At 42.5% G+C, this 27,555-nt stretch overlaps 1 protein-coding gene across 2 annotated transcripts in view; it reads right to left on the bottom strand.

Moving 5' to 3' along the window:
• ADGRA3 (adhesion G protein-coupled receptor A3) overlaps positions 1-27,555 on the bottom strand; it is a 180,380-nt gene that overhangs the window by 98,168 nt on the left and 54,657 nt on the right. Inside the window, exons 2-4 of one of the 2 annotated variants that reach the window (XM_049886439.1) lie at positions 24,724-24,795; positions 7,719-7,790; positions 1,348-1,419 (exon numbers count right to left, since the gene is read on the bottom strand). In XM_049886439.1, the coding sequence (XP_049742396.1) occupies positions 1,348-1,419; positions 7,719-7,790; positions 24,724-24,795 (216 nt within the window). The remainder of the gene's footprint in view (positions 1-1,347; positions 1,420-7,718; positions 7,791-24,723; positions 24,796-27,555) is intronic. The other variant, XM_049886440.1, reaches the window with a different exon arrangement.

The following is a 27,555-nucleotide window of genomic DNA, read 5'->3' as shown; positions in this document are numbered from 1 at the left end:
TATGGGACAGAGTAGAACTGCCCCACGGGGTTTCCAAGGAGTGGCTGGTGGATTTGAACTGCCGACCTTTTGGTGAGCAGCCAAGCTCTTAACCACTGACTAAAGAAGCAGGAGCAATTTGTTCCACTCTGGCCAGTGATCTCACATCTCCTTCCTGGCTGTATAGATGGATCATCTCACTATTCAAGCACTGACTAGCTTTTTCAAAGGTAACTTAAATGAGAACAGAAGAAACATTCCAAGGAATTACACAAAAAAAGAACCAGGCACAGAAAACCCTTTCACCAAAAATCTTCAAGCCTAAATCCCCCAGTTTATAGTACAAACTATTGCCAGACTGCTTTTCCCAGAAACAGGATTTTCTGCCATTTTCCCACATAAAAGACTTTCAGTGGCTTCCTGTTACTGAGTCAGTCCTAAGGTTCCCTGTCTGCTTTTCACATACGTCAATATAAAGCTCTACTCTAGATAATCGGCCTTATTTCTAACTACTACATTGTGGATTGTCTTTATTTCAAAAATAAAATATGCTTGAGGGCTTGTACAAAGTTTTTCTATATTTATATTTCATACAAATTATAGTTGTGATAAAGAGATAGAGATCATTTAAATTTTAATGAATCCTGATGGTAATTTTGGGGGTAGTATTAAACCCACTTTACAGATGGAAAAAAAAGTTTAGAAAAGTTATATATCACATGGCCAGAGGCAAACTTCAAATGGCCATTTTACTCCACACCCCTTTCCCCTGTCAGTCTGGTCTAGCTCTCACTTTCACCTCCAAGCATTTGCTCAGCTTCTTTTAGTTTCTTAACTATGCAAATTTTTGCCCACTTTTGTACCATCAGCTCACATCTGCCCCCTTCCAAGAAGTTGGACCAAATCACAGAAGCCTTTGATCATATCTCTCAACATGTGTGCTTTCATGTGTGCGGGTAATAGTGTATCATGTTCTGTTAACACTGTATCTCCATGATTAGTCTGCAAGCTTCCGTCCCCACCTGTTTCTATCCCCTAGAGTTACTACTTTAATGTTAAATATACCATGAAACAAAAAAACCAGACCTACTGCCGTCGAGTTGATTCTGACTAACAGTGATCTACAGGACAGAGTAGAAAGAACTGCTCCGTAGGGTTTCCAAGGCTATAATCTTTATGGAAGCTGACTGCCACATCTTTCTCCCATGGACTGGCTGGTGGATTCAAACCACCGACCTTTCAGTTAACAACCAATCACTTAACCATGGCGCCTCCAAGGCTCCTACACATATCATAGGTGTTCATAAAACTTTGGGTACTAGTTCAACTGATTGATTATATGTGAGTAGGAAACAAAGATGTACTTACAGCCTAACCAGGTTGGTGAGCCCTCTAAATATGTCTGCATTCAAACATCCTATCCGGTTGTTTGTCAGGTCCCTAAGAAGAAGGGGGAGAAAGTGGCCACAATTAGTTTTCGTGGTCAATGAAACACCCAAGTATCACACAAGCCTCTTCCTGTCAGCCCCTGTGAGATCTCCACCTACACCCCAAGTGAGGTAAGGATATAGCATTGAGGTGGCGTCACCATGCTTCCACTTACCTCTCGCAGACAGAGACCAAGCTCTGCTTAACTACTGTGCTCTCTACATTTCAAGTACTTTCTTCTACTCCTGCGAAATTACCCAAGATGAAGGTGGAGTTAAAAAAAAAATGGGGCCCAATATATCTTACTGTCTGCGATACAATTTCTTAGATGACCTATAGTTAATTACGCTGGGTGACATTAGACAGGAGAGCCCGATCTCAGCCAACACACAATAAATAACAGGTAAGATGGCAAATTATCAAAATGATGGACCTTTTATTTGCTCATGAACATCTCAAATTTACTGCTTTCTAATTCATTCCTGAGTATTCAGAAGTTTTGACTGTAATGAAGAAGAAAAACTTAGCTCCTTACTTTATAGATCTTGTTGACAAAGCCAGAGGGTACTTGAATGGGTTTAGGTTTTATCTATTTTTTTGGTGGTTTATTCTTCAAAAAGCACTTAATCTCCCTGATTCAAATTACCTATAAACTAAAGGCAGCGACATGGCACACTTACAAAAATGCTTGATGCCTGGCTGTCGAGTGAGCTGTGGGATTGAGATGAAGGATTTAAGGTCCCATGAGAAAAAAGTGCCTGTATCTACAAGCAACTAGAGCACACACTACCACAGCACAATATCTTTAGAACCTACTGAGTTCAGCTGCAAAATGTATACCATAAGCTCAACGACAGGTCAGCTGTTGGGAATTAAGAGCATATTTTCTAATAGGAAAAATATTATAAATGGCAAGTGTCATCCTCGACAAGAACACAAGAGACTATTTCATGCAGCATGGAGATGATACCTGGTAAAATATAAGCAATTAAATGAAATGCTACTGAAAAAGAAAAAAAAAAAGTTTTTTTTTTTTTTTTGTGTACTAGTACCTGAGAAATTTAAAAAAAAAAAAAAAAGAAATTTACTGAAGTATAAAGAAGTAAATGGAAAACCCAAGATATCCTGCAGTATCCTTAAAGCACGCTGACGAAACTTTATTAATATTCAAGTTTCCTTCAACCTGTAACTCAGCATAGAGATACTGTTACAATGAATCTATTATCCAAAAGCTGTTAATACAGGGGTGTGGATCACAAAGGGAGAGAATTAAGAAGTGGTCTTTTCTGACAGTATGATTAATGTCTTAACCTAACCTTGGGAGAAAAAAAAGAAAAGTTGGACGAAAAAATATTCTAGACATTCTCAAACTTCAGCATCAGAATCACCTGGAAACCAAAACCAAACCAAACCCATTGCCATCAAGTTGATTCTGACTCACCGCAGCCCTTAGGGCAGAGTAGAACTGTCCCACAGGGTTTCCAAGGAGTGACTGATGGATTTGAACTGTCAACATTTTGGTTAACAGCCGGGTTCTTAACCACTGTGTCACCAGGGCTCTGAATCACCTAAAGGGATGGTTAAAACAAAGGCTGCTTGGCCCAGCCCCAGAGCTTCTATGGTGCTTCCTACTTGATGATTCACACTTCCAGGCATAGGTACAAACTGACCCATTCCAACAAAGTGTCAGTTAATACCTGGTAAAGAGCACAAAGAAAGTGGCTCTATTATAAACCAAACTGCACTCCCTAACGGCCTAGTCACTGTTTCTGGAGGTGCAGCCCATTTAGGGCTGTACTCCACACCCATCTGCATATGGATGACTGAGTCCTAATAACTGTCAAGACACCTAGCAGCTAAACTCTAGCTATCACCCGCTCTCTCTGAAACTAGATTCCTCTTCCATATGCAGGCTCTTCATCGACATGTACTAATCCACCAGACTGCAAACCTGGCAAGGGGTTCCTGATCACCTCTGCATCTCCAGAGCCTTGCTCATTGTTGTGCACACAGGACAGACTCAACGAACTTTTGCTGAAGGCAACTGACACTCACCTGTGCCTCACCACTTTGATTACATTGGTGTTAACTCTTCCTGAACTCTAAACCTATCTTAATCTACTACAACTGACGCCTACCAACTTACTGCCTGTGCCCGCCCCCCAAGCCTTTTTATCTTCCTTATCCAGAATTCCAACGTTCCTGGGTGACACCAACAGTATGTGCTCACCTATTAAACTAAAGGCTGGCGGTTCAAACCCACCCAGGAGAAAGGTCTAGAGATCCACTTCGATAAAGATTACAGCCAAAACACTCTGTGCAGCTGTTCTATTCTATAACACATGGGGTCACCATGACTTGAAATCAACTTGATGGCAGGTTTTTTTTTTTTTTTTAATCTAGAATTCTAATCTCCATTAGTACCACTGACCTACCCTCAACCTGGTCAGCTTTCCTGACTTGTTTCATTAATACCGCAAACCTTAAGCAAAAAATAAAGAAGCACAGACTTAGTGGAGCAGAAGAAAACTGGTCAGTAGTGAGATCTCCTCCAGACACCCCTGAGCTTCACTTAGGGTGTGCATGCAAAGCCTCATGAACACAACGGACACCTTATCCAAACAGATACACTATGGTAATATAATTCCCTAATGCAGAGTCTAACCAAAAATTTTTAAATAATTTTTCAAGCAGATGAAGAGAAAAACTTTTACCTATTATTCTTAACCTTCAAAACGCCTGAATCTTTAGACTGCCTAAGCGAGGCAACTGGGAGAGGAGCTACAGATGATAAATTCTAGAGGAAAGATAATCGTACTTGCAAAAGAAATAAAAATTCTGCAAAAATAGCACCACCAACTCTTAAAACTGGATCCGACTATAAAAAACATAAAAAATAACCAGGCCCCATGAACAATTAAAAATGTTAAATAAATAGTAAGAAAGCATGACACTTGTTGCCTTCGAGTCGATTCTGACCCATACCGACCTGACAGGACACAGAAGTGCCATTTAGGGTTTCCAAGGAGTGCCTGGTGGATTCAAACTGCTGACCTTTTGGTTAGCACCCATAGTTTTTAACCTCTATGCTACCAGGGTTTCCAGAAACCAAAAAAAAACATGAGAAAGGGGTCAGCAGAAAGGACGAGTGTAAGAAGAAAGCATGGAATTGGTCTTCCTCCCCTTTGTCCTTGGTCTCTCTCTGCTTAAGTGATTTCTCCTTATCGCTATCAGAAATATTTTTGACACCCGAATCTATTCAAGTCCACTCCATTCTTTAAAACTTCTGGTAGTCCCCTCACTATCTAAATAATAGATTCTACACTCTGTCTTGTAGCGGTTGGTCTTCGAAAGCCTGATCCCTGACCAGCCTTATCTCCCAACATTCTATCCCCCTATCTACCTTATTCTCTGGCCAAAGAACTAAACATACTCTCCCAATAGACATGTTCTTTCACATCTATGTCCACTCTGCTTAACTTTCCGTTATTGTTCAATACACATTCAACCCTCAGGTACAAGTTCAAATCTAAATGACGGCCCTGATGGCAGGCTGTCACACTCTCAAATGTTCCCTCCTTTCTCCACCACATTATTACTGTATGTTATTTAAAAAAAAAAAAAAAAAAAAAAACTTCCGCTGCCGTCGAGTCTATTCTGACTCACAGCGACCCTACAGGACAGAGTAGAACTTCCCCATAGGGTTTCCAAGGAGCACCTGGTGAATTCAAACTGCTGCCCTTTGGTTAGCACCCAAGCTTTTAACCACTGTGCCACCAGAGCTCCAATATCTATTACAGCCCATATTAAGGAGCCTGGCTGGCACAAGCAGTTTGTAATTGTCTGCTATCTAAAGGTTGGCAGTTCAAACCCGCCCAAGAAGCTCTGTGGAAGAAAGGCCTGGAGACCTGCTTCCATAAAGACTACAGCCAAGAAAACCCCATGGAGCAGTTCTACTCTGTAACACACGGGGTCGCCATGAGTGGGAACTGACTCGATGGCAACGGGTTTGGGTTTTTTGGTTTTGTTTTGTTTATAGCATATGTTGGGCTGAATTTTCTTTAACTACCTATCCCCCAGGACCACTCCCTAGAGCCTATGCACTCTTCCAGAGAAATCAGAACATGGTAAGAGGTCAAGACTTATTAAATGTCTGATGAAGGGATGAGAGATATGTAAGCAGGTGGGAAATACGAGATGTGAGTCCACACAGCTTGAGTGAAGACAAGGGTCACTTCTCATGTGTAAGCCTGCTCACGTAGCTATTTTGAGAAGAACACAATAAGGGGATGGGGTATTATATACTTTCAGAAATAGTAAAAAAAAGAAAAAGAAAAAAAAAAACTGGTCTTTAGGTTTTGAAATATTAATACATAGATAAGATATATATGAAAATGACAACACTTTACATCACTAATAGAAAGGTGCTTCAATTTATACGTTATTTACAAAAGAAAAACTCTGAATGGATTCGTAATCTGAAAATCATCTATAGATTAAGTCAGCTGGCAAAGCTAATGCAGTAATAATTTTATTAGCATCAGAGGGACATGACCTTGTACACTAAACAAATCAAATTACTGTACAAATTAATTCCTTTCTAAGATGTTTACCTGTGTTTTATTGACCATGCAAAGACATTCGACTGTGTGGATCATAACAAATTAAGGATAATATTGCGAAGAATGGAATTCAGGAACGCTTAATTGTGCTCACGTGGAACCTGTACACAGACCAAGAGGCACTCTGAACAGAACAAGGGGATACTTCAAGGTTTGAAATCAGGAAAGGTGTGCGTCAGGATCGTATTCTTTAATCATACTTATTCAATCTGTATGCTGAGCAAATTATCCGAGAAGCTGGACCATGTGAATAAGAACATGGCATCAGGATTGGAGGAAGACTCATTAACAACCTGCATTATGCAGATGACACGATCTTCCTTGCTGAAAGTGAAGAGGACGTGAAGCACTTATTGATGAAGCTTAAAAACCACAGCCTCTGTATAGCTTACACCTCAACAGAAATTCTCACAACTGGACGAATAAGCAACATCATTATAAACGGAGGAAAGATTGAAATTATCGATGATTTCATTTTACTTGGATCCACAATCAACACCCATGGAAGCAGAAGTCAAGAAATCAAGATGCGTCTGCAGCAAAAGACCTCTTTAAAGTATTGAAAAGAAAAGACTTCACCTTGAAAACTAAGGTGCACCTAACCCAAGCCATGGTGTTTTCAATTGCCTCATATGTATGCAAAAACCAGATAATAGATGAGGAAGACTGAAGAATTGACGCCTTTGAATTGTGACATTGGTGAAAAATATTGAATATACCATGGACTGCCAGAAGAACGAACAAATCTGTCTTGGAAGTACAGCTGGAATGCTCCTTAGAATCAAGGAGGGCGAGAGTTCATCTCACATACTTTGGACACGTTATCAAGGAGGGACCATTCCCTGCAGAGGGACATAATGCTTGGTATCATGGATTAGATTATGTCCCCCCCCAAAAATGTGTGTATTAACTTGGTTAGGCCATGATTCCCAGTATTCTGTGGTAGTCCTCCATTCTGTGATTGTAATTTTATGTTAAGGAGGATTAGGTCACATTCCTGATTCAATGTAAAGGGAGTTTCCTCGGGGTATGGTCTACACCACCTTTTATCTCTCCAGAGATAAAAGGAAAGGGAAGCTAGCAGAAAGTGGGGACCTCATACTACTGAGAATGCAGTACGGGGAGCAGAGTGCATCCTTTGGACTCAGGGTCCCTGCGTGCCGAAGCTCCTAGTCCAGGGGAAGACTGATGAGAAGGCTGAGAGAGAAAAATCCTTCCCCTGGAGCTGACGCCCTGAATTTGGACTTTTAGCCTACTTTACTGTAAAGAAATAAATTTCTCTTTGTTAAAGCCATCCCCTTGTAGTATTTCTGTTATAGCAGCACTAGGTGACCAAGACACCTAGGGTCAGTGAAAAAGAGGAAGACCCTCAACAAAATGGACTGACGCAGCCGCTGCAACAATGGACTCAAACATAGCAACAACTGTGAGGATGGCACAGGACTAGGCATGTTTCGCTCCGTTATACTAAGGTTGCTATGAGTTGGTGCCAACTCCACGGCACCTAAAAACACGAAGCTGTTATGTTAAAAGCACTCTTTGTTTTGCTACCATGGACCCGCCCAGGTGAACTTGTGAAAATTATTAAATATCCGTTTTTTTACCTTGTTAAATAAAGCTCTAAATAGGTTAATAGCTACTTATAAAAGGAACATTTCAAACTCGTAAGTAAGCAATTCGAACACTTACAATCTTTTTAGTGATGACAGCCCCCAGAAGGCACCTGGATCTATACTACTAATAAGATTGTTTCGGAGGTCCCTGTTAAAAAATAATTAGATAAATATTATTCACACGTCAACATCGGAACAAATATTTAAACACGATACACTTACCTGCTATACAGAAACCAGCAATAACAGTAATAAAAGCAGAAAACTAAAGGCAAAAAGTTTATAAGCAAGATCGTTCTCTGAGTAAGTGGTAGAGTCATCATTCAAACTCCAGTAGTCTGATTTGAAAGCCATTTGTTTTGGTCGATATAAGAATAAAGGGATGCAACATAAAAATAAATTATGTCCTAATATCATTCAAATTCGATTGAGCTACACTCATATACATTATCCCTACAATTTCTTCCTTATAATGCTGTACCTTGGTTATCAAAAAAAATCTGTCACTATTTGTGTCAAATATAATTACAGGGAATGTATTTTTTTTTTTTTCCCATCTTCAAAAATAAGCAGTTGTAAAAATCCAGGTAATTTGGCTTTTCATAATTTCTCCTCACTCAGCTTGTATGATTAGGGTTTCTATGAAGTAAAGATACAGGCTGGAGGTTCAAGTCCACCCAGAAGCACCTCGAAACAAAATCCTGATGATTTACTTTCAAAAAATCAGCCATTAAAAACCCTATGGGGCAAAGTTCTACTCTGACATGCATGGAATCTCCACGAGTCAGAATCAATTTGACAGCAACTGGTTTTTTGGTTAATAACTTAAAATATATAGGTCAAAGCAAAGATTCACAAGCCTATACATCATGGCATCTGGCAGGAATCACAATTCATTGCCATTCTTCTCAAAGGAGCTGGCTCGTCCATGTAAGTACTCTGCCACTAGGTGGCAGCAGTGAGTCACAGTAATATCCCTCTATCAGTGTGGATCTGAGACAGGAGCCTTGGCTGCTTCTCTTTTCTGGATGCCCTGCTCTCTGTACCAGTTGGAGGCTCTCAAGTCATCCCATATGAGTGTTCTGAAGAGAAGTGACAGTCAGCTACTGGAGGACATGGAAGCAGAATAAAAAGTGCCTCACTTCTCCAGACCAGTGCCTGTGCCGCACTTCAGCCCTGAGGTGGCCTGTTTGTCAGGAATCACTCAGAACCTGGCCCACTGAACTCCAGGTGGCCTCTGCAGCCTCAGGGAGCCTGAAGCCAGACCATGAACCAGAAACTCCTTCCAGCTTATCTGCTCCTTGGAGTCTTCCCCTACAATGGCAAAATTACCCTTCTCTGACACAGTACATTTGAGCTTGCTACCATGCTACTCTTCAACACTCTGTATCGCTCCAGGATGCACACACAGTTGGTGGAACAATACAGAAGAGCAGAGGGATGCTCAAAACAAAGTAAGGATAGGAGGTACCTCAAGGGATTCTTTTAATCTCGTATCTGTTTTAACTGGGATTGAAAAAGTCTTGCTGGAGTCTATCCTAGACCACTGGTGTCACCTGTTATCACAACTGAGGTGACTGGTGTCTCTGAGATCTCTTCTGTTGCTCAATCGTGGACATTCTAGTCCATGTCCATGTCTAGGCAGTCTAAATTACTTATAGAAAAGTCAGCAGGTTGCCTTCTCAGTACCCCTCCAACTCAGAAAGCACTTGGCTTCCCTTCTCTACGTGTACTTAAGGACTCCAGGGTCATCTTACAGCAGGGAGCACTGACACCTTGCATTTTCTTCCATCCCATTAGAGAATCACATTTCGATTTTACTCTTCAAATTCTTGCCGTCCATGAGGGAGACCCAGGTTCCTTCCCGACCAACACACCATCCGTGGAGGCTTGCGTGTTGCTACGATGCAGGACAGGTTTCAGAGCTTCCAGAATAAGAGTAGGAAGAAAGGTCTGCTGATCAACTTGTGAAAATCAATCAATAAAAGCCCTGTGAATCACAATGGTCCAATCTGCAACCAATCATGGGAATGGTGCAGGTCTGGACAGTGTTTCATTCTGGTGTATGTGGGGTCACCATGAGTTGGAGGCCAACTAGACAGCATCTATTAAGAACAACCACTGCCACCAGCTAGTGAAAACAAACAGACGTGTGGCCTGATTGATAACAAGTTATTAATTTTTTTCTAACAGCTAATTCTTACTAGCAAAATAGCACAAGTTACAACACTGGGGTTGGTTTCAGGATAGGTTTCCTGGAGCTTTCACAAAAACATACTGATGAGGTTGGAAATTTCAAAAAAACATATTGATGAGGTGTTTGTCCTTCATTTACTCTCTAAGCCCAGCATTCTTGACATGTCATTGGCACAGTGCCTTACCACACTAACAATGCTCTGAACGCATCATCAATCTACCAGATTGCTTAGAAATTCTCAAAAACACTTCTATAGAAAGGCATCTCGTGAAACCTGCGAACATATTGGCCCTCAGCACATCCCATTCCAACTTTTCCCATGTCTCCAGCGGTGTCTTTAGAGGGATGCGGGGGCTGAAGACCTCGCTAGTGACACTGTCAGAGGGGGTGACACCAAAATGACTGTCTAAGAAAATATCCCTGTAGTTAGTTATAGTAACATTTAAAAACATTTTTCGTAGGGATTTCATTTTACTTCAATCCAAAATCAATGTCCACAGGAGCAGCTGTCAAGAACTCAAATTACGCATTGCACTGGGCAAATCTACTGCAAAAGACCTCTTTATAAAGTGTTAAAAAGCAAAGATGTCACTTTGAGGACTAAGGTGCACCTGATCCAAGCCATGATGTTTTCAATCACCTCATATGCGTGTGAAAGCTGCACAATGAATAAGGAAGGGCAAAGAAGAATTGATGTCTTTGAATTACGGTGCTGGTGAAGAATATTGAATATACCATTCACTGCCAGAAGAATGAACAAATCCATCTTGGAAGGAGTACAGCCAGAATGTTCCTTAGAAGCAAGGATGGCGAGACTTCGTCTCACATACTTTGGGCATGTTATCAGGAGGGACATGTTATCAGTACGCTGGAGAAGCACATCATGCTTGATAAATCAGAGGGTTAGCAAAAAAGAGGAAGGCCCTGAACAAGATGGACTGACACGACGGCTGCAACAATGGGCTCAAGCGTAACAACTGCGAGGATGGTGCAGGATCGGGCAGTGTCTCGTTCTGTAGTGCACAGGGTCGCTCTGAGTTGGAGCCGGCTCAATGGCACCTAACAGCAAGCTTACATGTATCAGTATACGCACAAGGCTACAACTCTACACTAATTTACTTTTTGCACCTTCTAATGCCCTCCAGTCAGAGCTGTCATCATTACCCAGTTACAACGAGGCTCCGGATCACATGGTTGCACACGCACACACTACAAGCACGCGCTGTCGTTACTGTTGCTGCCAGTATTTCTACAGGCACTGATTTTGTCAAACATTCTGGTGTTTTATCAGTATCAACCTATATCAATAACATTTTTGAGAATGAAGTAATAATTAACGCAAAAGAAGGAATGACATGCAGGAATTACGATTTACAAGTAAAATTAGGACAAAAAGCATTGCTAAGGATTCTATATGGTCTGGTACCGGAGGAGGTCGGGGGGTGACGCCAACCCTAGTGACACCACTGCGTGTCTCACCCACATTCTAACCCACCAGGCATTCTTCAGTACGGATCTAGGGTTAGGGCGGTACATCCCCCCATCGGAGCCAGGTTTCTCCCAATGAAACTGAACTCCCTAGTAACGCCATAATTTTTTTTTTTTTTTTAGTGTTTTCATTTTTTTTTTTTATTAACTTTTATTGAGCTTCAAGTGAACGTTTACAAATCAAGTCAGACTGTCACATATAAGTTTATATACATCTTACTCCGTACTCCCACTGGCTCTCCCCCTCATGAGTCAGCCCTTCCAGTCTCTCCTTTCGTGACAATTTTGCCAGCTTCCAACTCTCTCTATCCTCCCATCCCCCCTCCAGACAGGAGATGCCAACACAGCCTCAAGTGTCCACCTGATACAGATAGCTCACTCTTCATCAGCATCTCTCTCCTACCTACTGTCCAGTCCCTTCCATGTCTGATGAGTTGTCTTCGGGGATGGTTCCTGTCCTGGGCCAACAGAAGGTTTGGGGACCATGACTGCCGGGATTTCCCTAGTCTCAGTCAGATCATTAAGTATGGTCTTTTTATAAGAAGTTGGGGTCTCCATCCCACTGATCTCCTGCTCCCTCAGGGGTCCTCTGCTGTGCTCCCTGTCAGGGCAGTCATCGATTGTGGCCGGGCACCAACTAGTTCTTCTGGTCTCAGGATGATGTAGGTCTCTGGTTCATGTGGCCCTTTCTGTCTCTTGGGCTCTTAGTTGTCGTGTGACCTTGGTGTTCTTCATTCTCCTTTGCTCCAGGTGGGTTGAGACCAATTGATGCATCTTAGATGGCCACTTGTTAGCATTTAAGACCCCAGACGCCACATTTCAAAGTGGGATGCAGAATGTTTTCATAATAGAATTATTTTGCCAATTGACTTAGAAGTCCCCTTAAACCATGGTCCCCAAACCCCCGCCCTTGCTCCGCTGACCTTTGAAGCATTCATTTTATCCCGGAAACTTCTTTGCTTTTGGTCCAGTCCAATTGAGCTGACCTTCCATGTATTGAGTGTTGTCCTTCCCTTCACCTAAAGCAGTTCTTATCTACTAATTAACCAGTCGCCATAATTTTTTAAAATGGGAAATGATTATTAAGCTAAAGTTGACGCTCCAATGACCATACCTAAATATCTCGGTGATCAGAATCCAGGTCACCTTATATTCCACAAGAAGAAAAGAGCTTGGTCCATAGTGGCAGTGCCTTTTACTTTTTTTTTTTTTGCAACCCAAGTTCTAAGGCATTTTCTAAATAAAACTCTTCTCTAAATAAACTGTAAATACCTAAAAAAAGGCCCAGAAGTGTCTTCACCAGCTCCATTTAGACAGCAGTAAAAAAACAAAACCACCATCTATCTGTCAGTGTGTTGTACTCTGGCGGTTTGCGTATTGCTATGATGCTGGAAGCTATGCCACCAGGATTTCAAATACTAGCAGGTGGACAGGTTTCAGCAGGACTTCCAGATGAAGAGACACTAGGAAGAAAAGCCTGGTGATCTACTTCCAAAAATTTGCCAACGAAAACCCTATGGATCACAACAGGACACTGTCTGTCTTGCTTTGGACATGTCATCAGGAAGTATCACTCACTGGAGGAGGACATCATGTCTGGTGAAGCAGAGGGCCAGCGAGGGCAAAGACGACCCTCAGTGAGACGGACTGGCACAGTAGCCACGGTGATGGACCCGAATGTGACAGCAATCATGATTATGACAAAGGACTGGGCAACATTTCCTTCTGTTGTACATCCAGTCGCCACGAGTTGGAGTCGACTGGTCGGCAGCAATCTACCTAAAAATAAAGTCTTACAGGATATCTGGGTAACCTCACAAGTACCTACCCTTCCCTTTGGGCTTCATGCCAGCTTTTAGCTCTACTTTAAGTAAAAAGATGGTTCCTAGTGTAGCAATTACAACGGAAAGATTAAAATTTTACAGAGAATAACTGCTATAAATGCCATGACCCCAGCATTCCTTATCCCCAAATACCTGCCTAGGGTCCCAAAGACACTGTGGATGACACTATCCACAGCCCCTCTCACTGGTCCTCTGCAAGAAATGCTCCCCTGTGGGCTTTCTCTTGGCCAGCACCTGAGAGCCTCTCCAAGAAGGTCGGAACTGATGGGACATGAGTGGCCCTAGGGAGAGGAAGGGGATGGAGTATACCCCAGCTTCCTTGGGGTAGAAGACCACTCTGAGGTGGCTCTCAGTCACTCCAAGTCCCAGGTGCCCACGGTAGGAACCTACTTACTAGCATATCGTATTTTCATTTTCTTCTCTCCTTCTCACTGTCAACCACTCCCAAATATGAGTACTTTCTGGAACTACTTCCAAAATAAACCCACTGGAATGTAAAACCTCATCTCAGGGCCTGCTTCTGGGGAAATACAGCTTAAGATATTGTAATGTCAAACACCCCCAAGTGGTGCAGATGATGAACGCACCTGGCTGCTGTGATGGTTAAGGTTGGCTGGGCTATGATTTCTCAGTGGTTTGGCAATTATGATGTAGTTTGGTGGTGGTTGTTGTTGTTAGGTGCCGCTGAGTCGGTGTCAACTCACAGTGACCCTATGTACAACAGAATGAAACACTGCTTAGTCCTGTGTCATCCTCACAATCGTTGTTATGCTTGAACCCATTGTTATATCCATCTCATTGAGGGTCTTCTTCTTTTTCCCTGACCTTCTACCTTACCAAGCATGATGTCCTTCTCCAGGGAGCAATCCCTCCTGATAATGTATCCAAAGTATGTGAGACGTAGTCTCGCCATCCTTGCTTCTAAGGGACATTCTGGTTGTACTTCTTCCAAGACAGATTTGTTTGTTCTTCTGGCAGACCACGGTATATTCAATATTCTTCGCCAACACCACAATTCAAAGGCGTCAATCCTTCTTCAGTCTTCCTTATTCATCGTCCAGCTTTCAAAGGCATATGAGGCGACTGAAAAAAACATGACTTGAGTCAGGCACACCTTAGCCTTCAAGGTTACATCTTTGCTTTTGAACACTTTAAAAGAGGTCTTTTGCAGCAGATTTGCCCAATGCAAAGCATCTTTTGATTTTGATGGTGTGGCGTGTATCCAGTATAAGTAGACTTTCTGGCAAAGCTCGCTGGCTTCTGCTCGCTCTGGATCGTACGACTGGCTCCTGTTCATCTGACCTCTGGTTCTTAGGACTTGAGCCAGCAGCTTACCTGCTGGTCTTGAGTTCATCGGCCTCCGCAGCCTGTGAGCAAGAGCCCTGCTGTCTAACCTGCCCATCTTGGGTTCACCAGCCCCTACAGCTATGTGAATCGGGAGAAGCCTCCACAGACTTGGGACTTTCCAGCCTCTACAACCACACGAGCCATTTCCTTGATATAAATCTCTCTCTATATACACATTTATACACTTCACTGGTTTTGCTTCTTTAGAGAACCCAGCCTGCGACATCTGCTAAGCCGAAGGCTGGAGGTTCAGGTTCACCCAGAGGTGTCCTGAAAGAAAGGCCTGGCAATCTACTTGCAAAGAATCAGCCACTAGAAACTCTATGAAGTACAGTTCTACTACGACAGGCAGGGTTGCCATGAGTCAGAATTGACTTGATGGCAACTGATAATGTGAAAAATACAAATGACTGCTACCATTTATTTAATCATCACTGCATTGAGAGATTTTTTTTTTTTTTTACCCTGCAGCAATTCTCCCTCACTTTATGGGAATCTCCCCAACCCCATGTCCCCCAGCCCACCCCTTCCTCTTGCCTGGTTAACTCCTACTCACGGTTTGGGCCTTGGGTTAAACATCATTCCTTCCTCCAAAAAAATACATCTGAATAAGGGTGCCCTGTGCGTCCTGTTATGGGGTACTCGTCACACTGCGCTCTGGTTGCTTACACTGTCTTTGCCAACAGAGCTGAAGTTCCACCAGGGCAGGGTCCATCTCTATTCTCCACCATGAGCGTTGTTGCTGTTCTTAGTTGCTGTCGAGTCAGTTCTCTCAAGGGGACCCCAAGTGTTCAGGGTAGAACTGCTCCACAGGGTTTTCAAGGCTGTGACCTTTTGGAAGCAGACTACCAGGCCTGTCTTCTAAGGTGCCTCTGGGTGGGTTCGAGTTGCCAACTTCCCAGCTAGAGGTCAAACACTTAAGTGTCTCTGCCACCTAGGGACTCCACTCAGAGGGTGGATGGATGGGTAAGTGGCTGAGAGGCAGACTTACATTAACTGACCTTCTGTCTTCACTATAAAATATTTTTAGTAAATTATGATTAACCATGAAGTCATTAGGATATTCATAAAGTCAGATAATGTATAGAATGCTGCATCCCACCCATAACCACTTATATTTCTCAATAAGGGCAGGGGGCCATGATGCCTGCACTTGACCTTCAAAGAATTCAGCAAATGTGTATGTGTATTCCAATACAGACAGAAAAGTGTTTGTGGCAAACTGTTAATAATTATTGGACCTGGATAATAAGTAAATGGGTAATTTATGGGGGGGGGGTACTACACTATTCTTTCAATCTTTCTGTATATTGGAGAATTTTCATAATAAAAAATGAATTTTCCTCCCCAGTTAAGTCCCAGGAAATACAATTAATCAACAGGTCCATCTCATCAGTTCCTATCACCCTCTCCCACTCCCCGACCTGCCCCAATCCTGCCCTCAAAGAGATTAGGTGGTCTTACGAGAAAGTTAAATCAGTATGTTTTTAGCTTGCATTGCATAAGCTAAACGCTCTGCAAAGAAAAATACAGAATGCCAGTTCCATTTTTTAAACACATACCTTTACCTTTTCAGGTTTTAAACAAGAGCTGTACATAAATCTGTGGCCAAGGATGTACTGTGCATGTTTCTGCAAAACACCTGTCATGAATAACTGAGTACTGTGATACAATTTTAAAGATACACTTTTTCTTTAATAATAAAAATTTTTCAGCATATGATATAATATTTAGTAATACCCATTATTAGTAATCAGGCATGTTTGTAATGAGATCCTCTTATGTAACACTCCCTCGTCCCCCAAGCCACCCACAGCTTCCCTAGCAAACATGAGTCTAACTTTAGAATGTACAGCTAAATTTGTGTTGGATCATTAAAACACCAATGAAAAGATGGACAAAAGGAGTGCAGAAACCAAATTAAAGAAATGTATTTAACACTTCTTAGTAAAAGAACTCCTTCAGGAAAAAAATAGGAACCGTATCAGATAAGATGCTTTTTCCAAGTATCAGAAACCTCTACTCAGACAGTTTCAACAGTAAGGAAATTAACTCTCTGGCATTATAGAAACCTAGAAGCAGGCAGCCTCTGTGGGTGATTCCAACCACCTCTCAGATCCACCATCCTCATCATATCAACTTGGTCGTCAGATCCACCATCCTCAGCGTATCAACTTGGTCGTCAGGCCGGTCGCTCAGTCACAGCATTCTACATCCAGAAATCACCTCCAAGCACAAATTCATGAAAAACAAAGACTTTCTTCTTGTGTCTCATTAGGAGCTTGGAAATCTTCTCCAAAGTCCCACCACATCGCTCAAGGCTAGCACTGGCTCTGTCAGTCCCTAGGAAGGGAAGCTAACCTGCTCGGTAGACTAGACCCATCATTTGGTGTACAATGAATGTTGGGGGGTCAAACACATTGAGCACTATGCAATCCCAGCATTGGTAGAGTATCTTGAGGGGGAGGGAGATGATACCACTAAATAAACCAGAAAAACCCAAACTCATTGCCATCGAGTCGATTTCAACTCATAGCGACCCTACAGGATGGGGAAGAACTGCCTCATCAGGTTTCCAAGGCTGTGGTCTTTAGGGAAGCAGACTGCCATGTTTCTCCCGAGGAGCAGCTAGTGGGTTCAAGCTGCCAACCTTCCAAGATAGCAGCTTTAACCACTATGCCACAAAGACTCTTTGTCATGAAATACTGACGATTAAATATATAACACAATACAGGAACGACAATACTATAAGATGAAGCAAGAGGGAGGGAGGTAAGGAGGAAGGGAGGAAGGAAGACAGATGACAAACAGATAGCTAGGTATATCTTCAGAGATGCATCTGGGTAGATTCGAACCTCCAACTTTTCAGTTAGCAGTTGAGTGCACTATCCATTTATACCAGAGACTGCCCCTTCTTTACTCATTGTTATTGTTGTGCACTGTCAAGTCAATTCCAATTCATAGTGATCTTACAGGACAGAGTACAACTACCTAATAAGATTTCCAAGGCTAAAAAAAAAAATTTATTTTTATTTTTTTATAATCTTTAAGGAAGCAGACGGCTGCATCTTTCTCCTGAGGAGCAGCTGGTGGGTTTGAACTGCTGACCTTTTGGTTAGCAGCCAAGCACTTTAATCACTGCGCCACCAGGGTTCCCCCCCTTTATTCATAGCACTTGTAAAGTTTGCTTGTTATATCAACTCTATGTCTCGCCCCATTAAAACACAAGCTCCATGTTCTAGGACCCAAGCCTAGAACAGTATGGGCACTTGATAAATACCTGCTTAATGAATTCACTGATTTGCATCAAGCCTTGCTATTAGTCTAAGCACTTTTTATGGTTTTAACTAATCCGATATCATAAATCAACATCACTCATCCACTGCATGTACTTTTAAAAGAATGGAAAGTAATCTTCAAAAAGGTAGAACCAAACTAGGAAATTAAGTTTCCCAGATGCCACAAGAATTCAGTTACTGTGTTATAAAAATAAAAACCTGAATTTGAACTCCTAAATTAAAGAAAAACTCGTCCTCATTATTCCTATAAAAGTAAAAGCATGCACACACGCACAGACATGTGCACACACACGCAAACAAGGGTACACGTGTGCACACATACACAAATGCATGCACGCACGCACGCGTACACACACACACAGCGTTACCCTCTCGGGGGTACAAATCCAAAGCAAACAGTGGAAAACAAGAAGGCTCCCAAATAAAACCCAAGCATTTGGAAGAACAAACTGGCAAGCCTCAGACAGAAGGATCTATTCTAGATGGAGGTTGTGAGAGTGCGTGCACCCCAGGCCTGTTTTACTCTGTGGAACATTTAATACATCAGAAAGAGAAAGCGAAGCCTCTTAGGAAGTGTATCCTTCGACCCGAAAGAACTGCCAGGGACAGCTTGGCCTCTCGATTTCCTCAATCTCTGCGGGAAGAGGATATTGTTGTTGTTGTTGTCAGCTGCTATTGAATCGGCCCTGGACTCAGGAGGGCCCCAAACACAAAGGGATAAAACGCTGCCTGGTCCTGTACCATACAGATGATCGGCTGCGGATCGGACCATTATGAGCCATAGGGTTTTCATTGGCTGATTTTTGGAAGTAGGTCACCAGGCCTTTCTTCCTAGTTCATCTAGTCTGGAAGCCCTGCTGAGACCAGTTCTGCATCATAGCAATGGGCAAACCTCCAATGACAGATGAGTGGTGGCTACGCATGAGGTTTACCGACCAGGAATCGAACCTGGGTCTGCCACACAGAAGGAGGGAATTCTACCACCGAACCACCAATGCCCTCTCAACCCAGGCAGCCCTTACTCTTCTCCTCTGCCTGCCTTCCCTGCCCTACTGAATCCTACCCCATAATCTGCACGCTTTGGCTCCAGTTATTTTAAGGTCATAGAACTTTGAAGTCCTGGCTCTGGTTTGAAAAATTACTTGTTCTACCTCCTGCCTTTTACCTCATATCCTATTCTGTTGTGTTTTTACATTGTTTGGCTAATTTATTCTCATTTTCAAGGTCTCTAACTAGCCAAACCTGGACTGCAAAGACCTTATTTAGCTGGCTATGTGTCCTAGGTGGAGTTCTCCCCTGAGACAAGGATATAATGGCGGTGGTTTTATTTGAGAGGTGATCTCGGGACACACCAATAAGGAAGTGAGGAAGTGAGACAAGAAAGAAAAGGAAGCCAGTAAAAGGTGCTGTGCTGAGAAGGTGACAACCACATTCAGTTAAGACCCAATCCCCTGGAGAACTCTGGAAGACAGTGTAGAACACCTGAGCCATCCCACCTGAAAGGGTATTTATCCTCCATCTCTGTCAGTTACGAGTTGAGGGATGCTGGGGCAGGGATGGGGTGGTGGTGTTGCTAGATGCTGTTCAGTTTGTCCAAACGAAATACTGCCTGGTCCCACACCATCTGTATCATGGGTGGGGTTGCAAGTCAGCCCACTGTGATCCACAGGGTTTTCACTGGCTGACTTTCAGAAGTAGATCACAAGGCCTTTCTTCCTAGTCTGATTTAGTCTGGAAACTCCCCTGAAACCTGTTCAGCATTATAGCAACACACAAGCCTCCACAGAGGGATGGGTGGTAGCTGTGTATGAGGTACAATGGCCTGACCCAGGTCTCCCACATAGGAGATGAGAATTCTCCTTCTGAACCACTGCTGCCCCGGGGGTAGGGTAGTGTAGGGTGAGTGATTTTCACTCCAGTACTGAGGCGAAGAAAGCACCTGGGTTTACATATGGAAGAGTCAGAAAGGGACAGGAATGACGGGAGTTAAAAGAATAAAGTATGCTACACTGTGTTCTAAAACAATTTAAAAATGTTGTCATTCATGTCACATTAAATCCTCTACTAGGCTAAATAAATTTATGTACATGTATCTTAACAACCGATCCCAGAAGCTACCCAGGTCTGTTCTAAACCATTCCTCACCACCAACCATCAGGCTCCTATAAGGAAGAGCTCAGCACTCAACTAGCGACACCACCCTTCTGTTGAGCAAGGACTGCTCTGCTGCTCCCTGGGGAGCTCCCGAACAGGCTGTCCTGCCCATCGTGCCTCAAATGGCAACGTGGCCGTTTCTTCTCAGGTCTCTGAGTGAGGCGTACAGTTTGCACTCAATTACTAACCTAAAGGTTGGTGGTTCGAACCCATGCAGTAGCACCATGGAAGAAAGGCCTGACAATCTGCTTCCATAAAGATTACAGCCAAGAAAGCCCTACAGAGCAGTTCTATTCTGAAACTAGTTGCCATGAGTCGGAACTGATTTGATGGCAAGAGGTTTGAGTTTGGGTTTGATGTATCATGCTGGGTCCTGGGATGTCTGGGATTTTTCTTCTTCTCTGGGAAAGAGTCCTCAGCTACTCTGTCCTTGGATCTAGGCCCTATGTCGATTTATATGGTCTCTTCATTGCACCATACTCAACCTGAGTACAGATGGGGTGGCAGGCAGAGATGGAAGGCTTTCGTGGGGACCCATCACCATATATAAAGCTCTTTCCATATTCCCTCTTAACTCTCCAATTAGCCCACAGAATGTTTATCTAAGGGAAGAAAAAATTTCTCTTATTTATGTCTTTATTTATTTATTTTCAAATCTCTTTTCTACACTTGGGCTAGGCCTTTAGGAACTTGACGGCCAAAAACTGGTTCCTTTTTTCTCTTTTGTCATCCTTTCCCAGATGGAGAGTATTAGGAAACATACTTGAATTAATGTATCAAAATGCTGCAGCAGTACATTCACAGGGCTTGTGTCTGAAGTGAGAGACCCCAAGGCAGAGTCCTAGCATACAGGCACAGTCTCTGCAGAGTCGAGAGACAAAGCCACCTAGATATACTGTGGATAGTGTGACAAGACCCAGCAGTAAACCAGCATCATGAGGAGAACCTTACGATGGTGAAAAATCACAGAAAAGCGTGGACTAGAGCTGTCTCACAAAGGAAGGAAGAAATGGTCCCTGGATTTGGCTACAGGATGAGGACAGTGGGGCAAGAGGATGGAACAGTAAGTGGACTAACTGGTTAAAAAAAAAGGAAAATGACAAGAGCTATGAAAACAGAGGGTCTTAATCGCAAGGAGTTGGTATGGAAAGTACAGAAGCTATAGAGGCTTTAGCTTTATAATTAGCAAATCAAATCAAACTGGAGAACAAGAAAGAGTAGAAACTGTAAATATAAGAAAGATGGTGCTGGGCTCTTGGGGTGGGAAGGCTCCCCCTCCACTGCACCCCTCCCTCCCTGATGCCCCAACTTCCATGTCAAAGTTAGAAAAACGGGGTTGTGCTGGCTAAGGTCTGAGAAGATGTTAATCAACCCATGGTAGTAAACTCCTGGCAAAAGGGTCAAATAGCTGCATGTGGAATTGCTTCGCTGTCTCCAAACCCAAAAACCCACTGCCGTTGATGCCAACTCATAGCGACCCTACAGGATAGAACAGAACTGCCCCATAATGTTTCCAAGGAGCCACTGGTGGATTCGAACTGCTGACCTTTGGGTTAGCAGCCAAACACTTAAGCCACTGCACCACCAGGGCCCCTTGCTGTCTCCAGTGCCCTAAAACTAAAGTGAAACCAAGGCGAGGGGCACCTCCATGATAGGCTGGTGGCTTCCTCTCTGCCATTTCAGCCTCCAGTCGCAGCAGGAACCTGCAGTACCAAGTAAGGGACACTATAGGGTCACAGGGGGCAGCCCTGTCTGCACAGCACTTCTCTGTCACTCTTCTCCTCTCCTTCCTTCCAAGGGGCCAGAACTGTTAGAGCCATGACATACTGTCCTCCTTTCTTCTTGAACTGTCCGTTCTCCCACAAAGACAATGCTGCAGGCAGGTCCAACGTGGGCAGGCACGGCTTCCTCACCCTACACAGGTGAGGCCAGGGCTCAGGCCTGAGCTCCGGATGTACGCAGAGGATGCAGAACTTAGAGTTACTGAGATAAAGACATTCTCCAGCAGAGGAGGCCCAGCCTTCAGAGCCATCACTGGGCTTTTAGGCTGAAGCCCCTCAACAAAATAGTCTTTCAAAGTCCCCCATCTACATATCTCTCTATGTTTCCACCAAGAAGAGAGGTGGTATTCTGGGAGTCAGGTATAAACAGACCCCTGGCTAAAAACAATCACAACAGTGTCTTAATATCACCCCAAATGGCAACCTAATACAATATTTCTAACATGTACAGATTTATTACCAACAAATGGCTGAAAATAAGGTCAAAGACAAAGGGAATTGAAAAGTAAACATAAAAAGGGGTAATCCACACCACAGCACAGAACATCAGCTGTGCTTTGCACACTTTTCAGGATGCATATAAACACCTACATCAATCCTAGGTGCCCAAAATAAAACATGTTTCTAAACATAACAAGACACCATTTATAACACAGGAGTGCCTGTCATCCTTCCTTTTTGGAAAAGGGAAGACCCCACTGATACCTTTAATTACTTACTGAGCACCTATTAGATGTCTGACAAGACCCTGCACACTAAGGGTGTCCATCAGCCACGATGACTCTCGTCTGCAAGGAACTAAAGGCCTAGTGGGAACTCATGGCCTCACGTAACTATAAAGTCTAGAGTCAGGGAGGCTTCAGCTAGGTTCTTCCAGGACTCCCCTCTGCACCACCACTTCTGTGTGTCATGAGCAGATGGCTTCTTTACCAGAAAGAAGTACAACCATCTTTCCTGGTGACAGTGGGGAAATTTCTTTCACAAAAGCCCCAAGTAAATCTTGATTCAACTGTTGTTGGTGTTAGCTGCTGTTAAATCTGGCCCTGACTCACGGCAACCGACGTGCTACAGAGTAGAAAAGCTCCACAGGGTTTTCTTGGCTGTAATATTTATGGAAGCAGATTGCCAGGCCTTTCCTCCATGGAGCCGCTGGGTGGGTTCAATCCACCAAGACCGCAAACCACCTGCACCACCCAGGCTCTTCTCCATTCAACTAAAATGGACCAAATGCCCATTCCTGAAGCAGTGATTATGGAATGTGTGTGAGGAGCTGTCCGGAGCCCAGTTAGACCTGGAGGTAGGGCCATGGTCGGCATCCTCTGAGGCACATGGACTGTGTGGAGCATGGCAGGAATACTTGATCAAAAGCAGCAAAAGCATCTAAGAATTAAGGACTGCCATGCCAAGAATGTTCTCATGGGTTGATTGGTGTCCCCCAAAAAGATATGTCCACATCCTAATCACTGGTACCTGCGAATGTGACCTTATTTGGAAACAGAGCCTTGCAGATACAATTAGTTAAGACCGTATGAGGTCATACTAGAGTGGGGTGGGCCCTAATCCAATTTGAGTGGTGTACTTATAAGAGGAGAAGAGACTCAGAGACACAGACATTCAGAATGCAAGCAACATAAACAGTCATTGTCTAAAATTCACCAAAGTGAAAAATAATGAGTGCTACTTATAACACATCTGATCATAAACAACACTAGACCTGGTTGCAAAGCAAAAACATAACTCTCTTCTCAGAGAAGAAACTAGTCTGAAGAGCTAAGAGCCTACGCTAGCCATGGCCTCATCTACCCTGAGACCAAAAGAACTAAATGTTGCCCAGCTGCCACTATCGACCATTCTGATCAGGGCCACAAGAGATGTACCCTGATAGAACGGCAGAAAAATGCGGAAACAGAACCCAAATTCTTAAAAAGCCAGACTTACTGGACTGGTTAAGACCAGAGAACTCCCTGAGAATATCACTCTGAGATACTCTTTATATAAATCTTAAACTCAAAATTACAGATGGAACACAAAATAAAGGATATCATCTGTAAGTACAATGTTCCGTGAAAGAAACATCTATATGAGACCAAAAGGTCAACAATTACTCTAAGGCAAAATTGAGAAGATAAGGAAACAGAACAACCAGAAAGCAATTAAAGAGAATGTTGATACATTATGAAATATGTAACTAATGTCACTGAACAGCTTGTGTAGAAACTGTCAAATGGGAACCTAATTCGTTGTTTAAACTTTCACCAGAAACACAATAAAATATTATATTAAAAAAATAACTATCATATTCAAAGATACCTAAAAAGTATCAAAGTGTATCCAAAAGTTTATCTTAACTTTTTGTTTAATTCTACCTACCCGATAAGGTAAACACACTTCATGATATAGAATTTCAAAACAGCATCTAAGTTTTAAGCCAATGGTCAGCAAACTACAGCCCATCTCGTGTTTTAATAAATAAAGTTTTATTGGTATAGACACACACCCATTCATTTACTTATTGTCAGTGGCTGCTTTTACACTATAATGGCAGGGCTGGGTAATTGCAACAGAGACCAAACCCGGTAAACAAAACCTGTTGCCATCGAGTCGATTCCAGCTCATAGCAACCCTATAGGACAGAGTGGAATTGCCCCATATGGTTTGCAAGGAGCGTCTGGTGGATTCGAACTGCAGACCTTTTTGGTTAGCAGCTGTAGCTTTTAACCACTATGCTACCAGGCAACAGAGACCACACAATTTAAAAGATTTATTAGCTGCCTCTTTACAAAAAGTTAACGAGTCCCTGCTCAAAGCAACTGCTTGTTTTTTAAAATTCAGTTTTCGAAAATTTTCACAGTAGCACGTTGGAAAAAAACTCAATTTTTACTTTAAAAAGTTGGGAATTTAGTGATAGGTTTACAGTAAAAATGCATTAAATAAAAGCAGTAATAAGAAATGGTAATAGAAGAATACTCACAATCTTTCAAGAAGACTTAACCCAGAAAATGAGCCATTCTTCAGCTCGGATATTTTATTATTACTCAGAATCCTAAAAATGAGAGAGGGGGAAAAAAAAAGTAAGTCGCCTGATATATGTACATCATCAATGTCAAAATCATTTAGCTCGTTATGGTTAAACCTATGAGGAATTCGAAGAAATCATTTATTACCAAAAGAATTTTTGAGATGCCTGATAAAACAGGGACATCTTTCCCTTTCTTTGAGAAACTACCTAAAATAGCTCACTCACACATTCCGTCATATGTTAAATCGTTCCTGTCACCCTTAATCAAAATTCTGAAATGGAAAGGGAGAGAAGTCCCTACAGAAGAGCTGTTAAGTCCCATATAAGAATAAAGAAAGCCATGTCCATTTATATGGCTATTCAGCTTGCACAGGCTAGTCGTATGTTCCATTTGAATACTTATTTAAAAGCTGGAAACTAAACAGAAACACGTACTACATATGCTCTATAAAATACTGGCCTTACAAAGAAATAAAGCATCTCCTAGATATCAATTCAATAATGCTGCATACTACCTGTAATCTAACAGTAAATAAATCTACAAGTCTTTGTAAATACGTTTTTCACTCACGCTCACATATTGACACAGAGAGTTGCATCACAGTATTATATCTCACGCATTAAGATATCATTCTCTAAAAAATGAACTGAAAACAAAAATGGGTTAAAAGAAGTCACAGTCGAGCCTACCCCTGGCAAGACTAGCTTAAAGAGTGACAATGTGAACATAGTTGTGCTTCCTCTTTAGGCTTTGTTGCTTTATGCAGCTTGTGCAGTTTTAAATTCTAATGAAGAATTTAAAAGTTTCCATAAATAACGTGAAAATGTTAAAGGTTCCATACAAGACTGGGTAGAAGGGTGGACTCAAGCTAAGGAAAACGAGGAAACCGAAGCACAGAGCAGTTAAGCAAACCTGTCAACATGACACTACAAATAGAATAGAGCCAGGATTTGAACCCAGACTCCAAATTCCACATTCTACCACATATTCCAATGTTGGTCAAGCAGCATATTACTAGTGTTTTCAGAGAAAAATTCTCCATTGCACACGGCATTGCCAACTTCAGTGGCACCCTTCACAGTCGGTACTTCATGAGCAGTGCCCCCTGGGACAGTGCAATACAGCGATTCTGTGTAAGGGAATCAGTTGGCATCCTTGGCACCCAGGAACTAAATACAAATAAGCCAAAGTGCCCTCGGCCACAATCTCAGAAGTACTTGAAGGTTAAAGTCTCCACAAGGTACAATCATCATCCAAACCAGGACACTTCAGAAAGTGAAACAGGGTGGTGATCTCAGTAATTATGCAGGGACAAAAGGCACAAATTGAGAATGCCCTGAACAAAGGGGACACCCTGCTCAAGGGGACAGTGACATCTGCTACTTGAGACCCACAGCTGGATGCTGTCTGACAAGCACTGTTTTAAAGCATTCTATCCCCTGGCCACAGTGAGGATGGCCCTGTAAACGTAAGCCCTAGTACTTCTGCTAGAACTAAAATGGAAGGTACTCTTCCAACACAACAGATGGCCTGGGGACAAAACCAAAGCAGAAAAACAGCCAAGAGTAAAAGGCAAGTTCTGATGTTCTCAGGTGCCTCTGGATCCAGCTATTACTGAAAGAAGCCGCTTCTCTCAATCTCCCACTTACCAAAGACGAAAAAAAGTATTTCTTTCCTTTTTTTTTCCCTTAACCTTTAATGATTTGCATTTCCAGTATCAGGAACTGTAAAAATCCTCACAATTACAGTTTGTATCTATGTCATGGATTGAACTGTGTCCACACAAAATATGTGTCAACTTGGTTAGGCCGTGATTCCCAGTATTGTGTGGTTGTCCTCCATTTTGTGATTGTTATGTTAAAGAAGATTAGGGTGGGATTGTAACACCCTTACTAAGGTCACATCCCTGATCCAATGTAAAGGTAGTTTCCCTGGAGTGTGGCCTGCACCATCTATTATCTTACAAGAGATGACAGGAAAGGGAAGCAAGCAGGGAGTGGGGACTTCATACTACCAAGAAAGAAGCACAGGGAGCAGAGCCCATCCTTTGGACTGGGGGTTCCTGCTGGGAAAAGCTCCTAGTACAGGGGAAGACTGATGAGGACCTTCCTTCAGAGCCCACAGAGAGAAGAGAAAGCCTTCCCCTGGAGCTGAGACCCTGAATTTGGACTTCTGGGCTACTAGATGGTGAGAAAATAAATTTCTCTTTGTTGAAGCCATCCACTTGTGGTATTTCTGTTATAGCAGCACTAGATGACTAAGACAATCTGTATTTTTTAACATGGAAAAAATGTTCACAATATAAAGCTAGGAGAGAAATACAGGGTATCCAATTTCTTGTCAAAATATAAATCTACATATATTTAGATAAAGAATCACATCTTATGGTTGTATATACAAGTATTAATAGAGAATAACTCTGGGTCCTAAGATTTCAGGTATCTAAATTTTATTTTGTCTAAATTTTCATTCTAAAGAGATTATTTGTATTAAACCAAACACAAGAATTCATTTGACCTTCAATTTTCTTTTGATATAAGCAGAATTTTTAAAAAATCCTGCTCACGCAGATAACATTTCAGAGCTTTTAGGAACTTCTAAAGTCAAGTATCTCTAGGTTTGAATGCCAGCTCTATCACTTATACAAGGTGTGCTCATCTCGGGCAAGTCACTTCACCTCTCCATAACAGACTTCTCTCATTCTTAGACTAGACAGGGAAGAAGAATATTATCTTCCAAATACTAAAAGGCAAGTATAAAATAAATGGTACACTCAATGAGTG

Source organism: Elephas maximus, chromosome 5, assembly GCF_024166365.1.
Source record: "Elephas maximus indicus isolate mEleMax1 chromosome 5, mEleMax1 primary haplotype, whole genome shotgun sequence".
Taxonomy (NCBI): domain Eukaryota; kingdom Metazoa; phylum Chordata; class Mammalia; order Proboscidea; family Elephantidae; genus Elephas; species Elephas maximus.
Note: the sequence above shows the minus strand (reverse complement) of the source record. Positions and strands in the feature narration are given on the sequence as shown.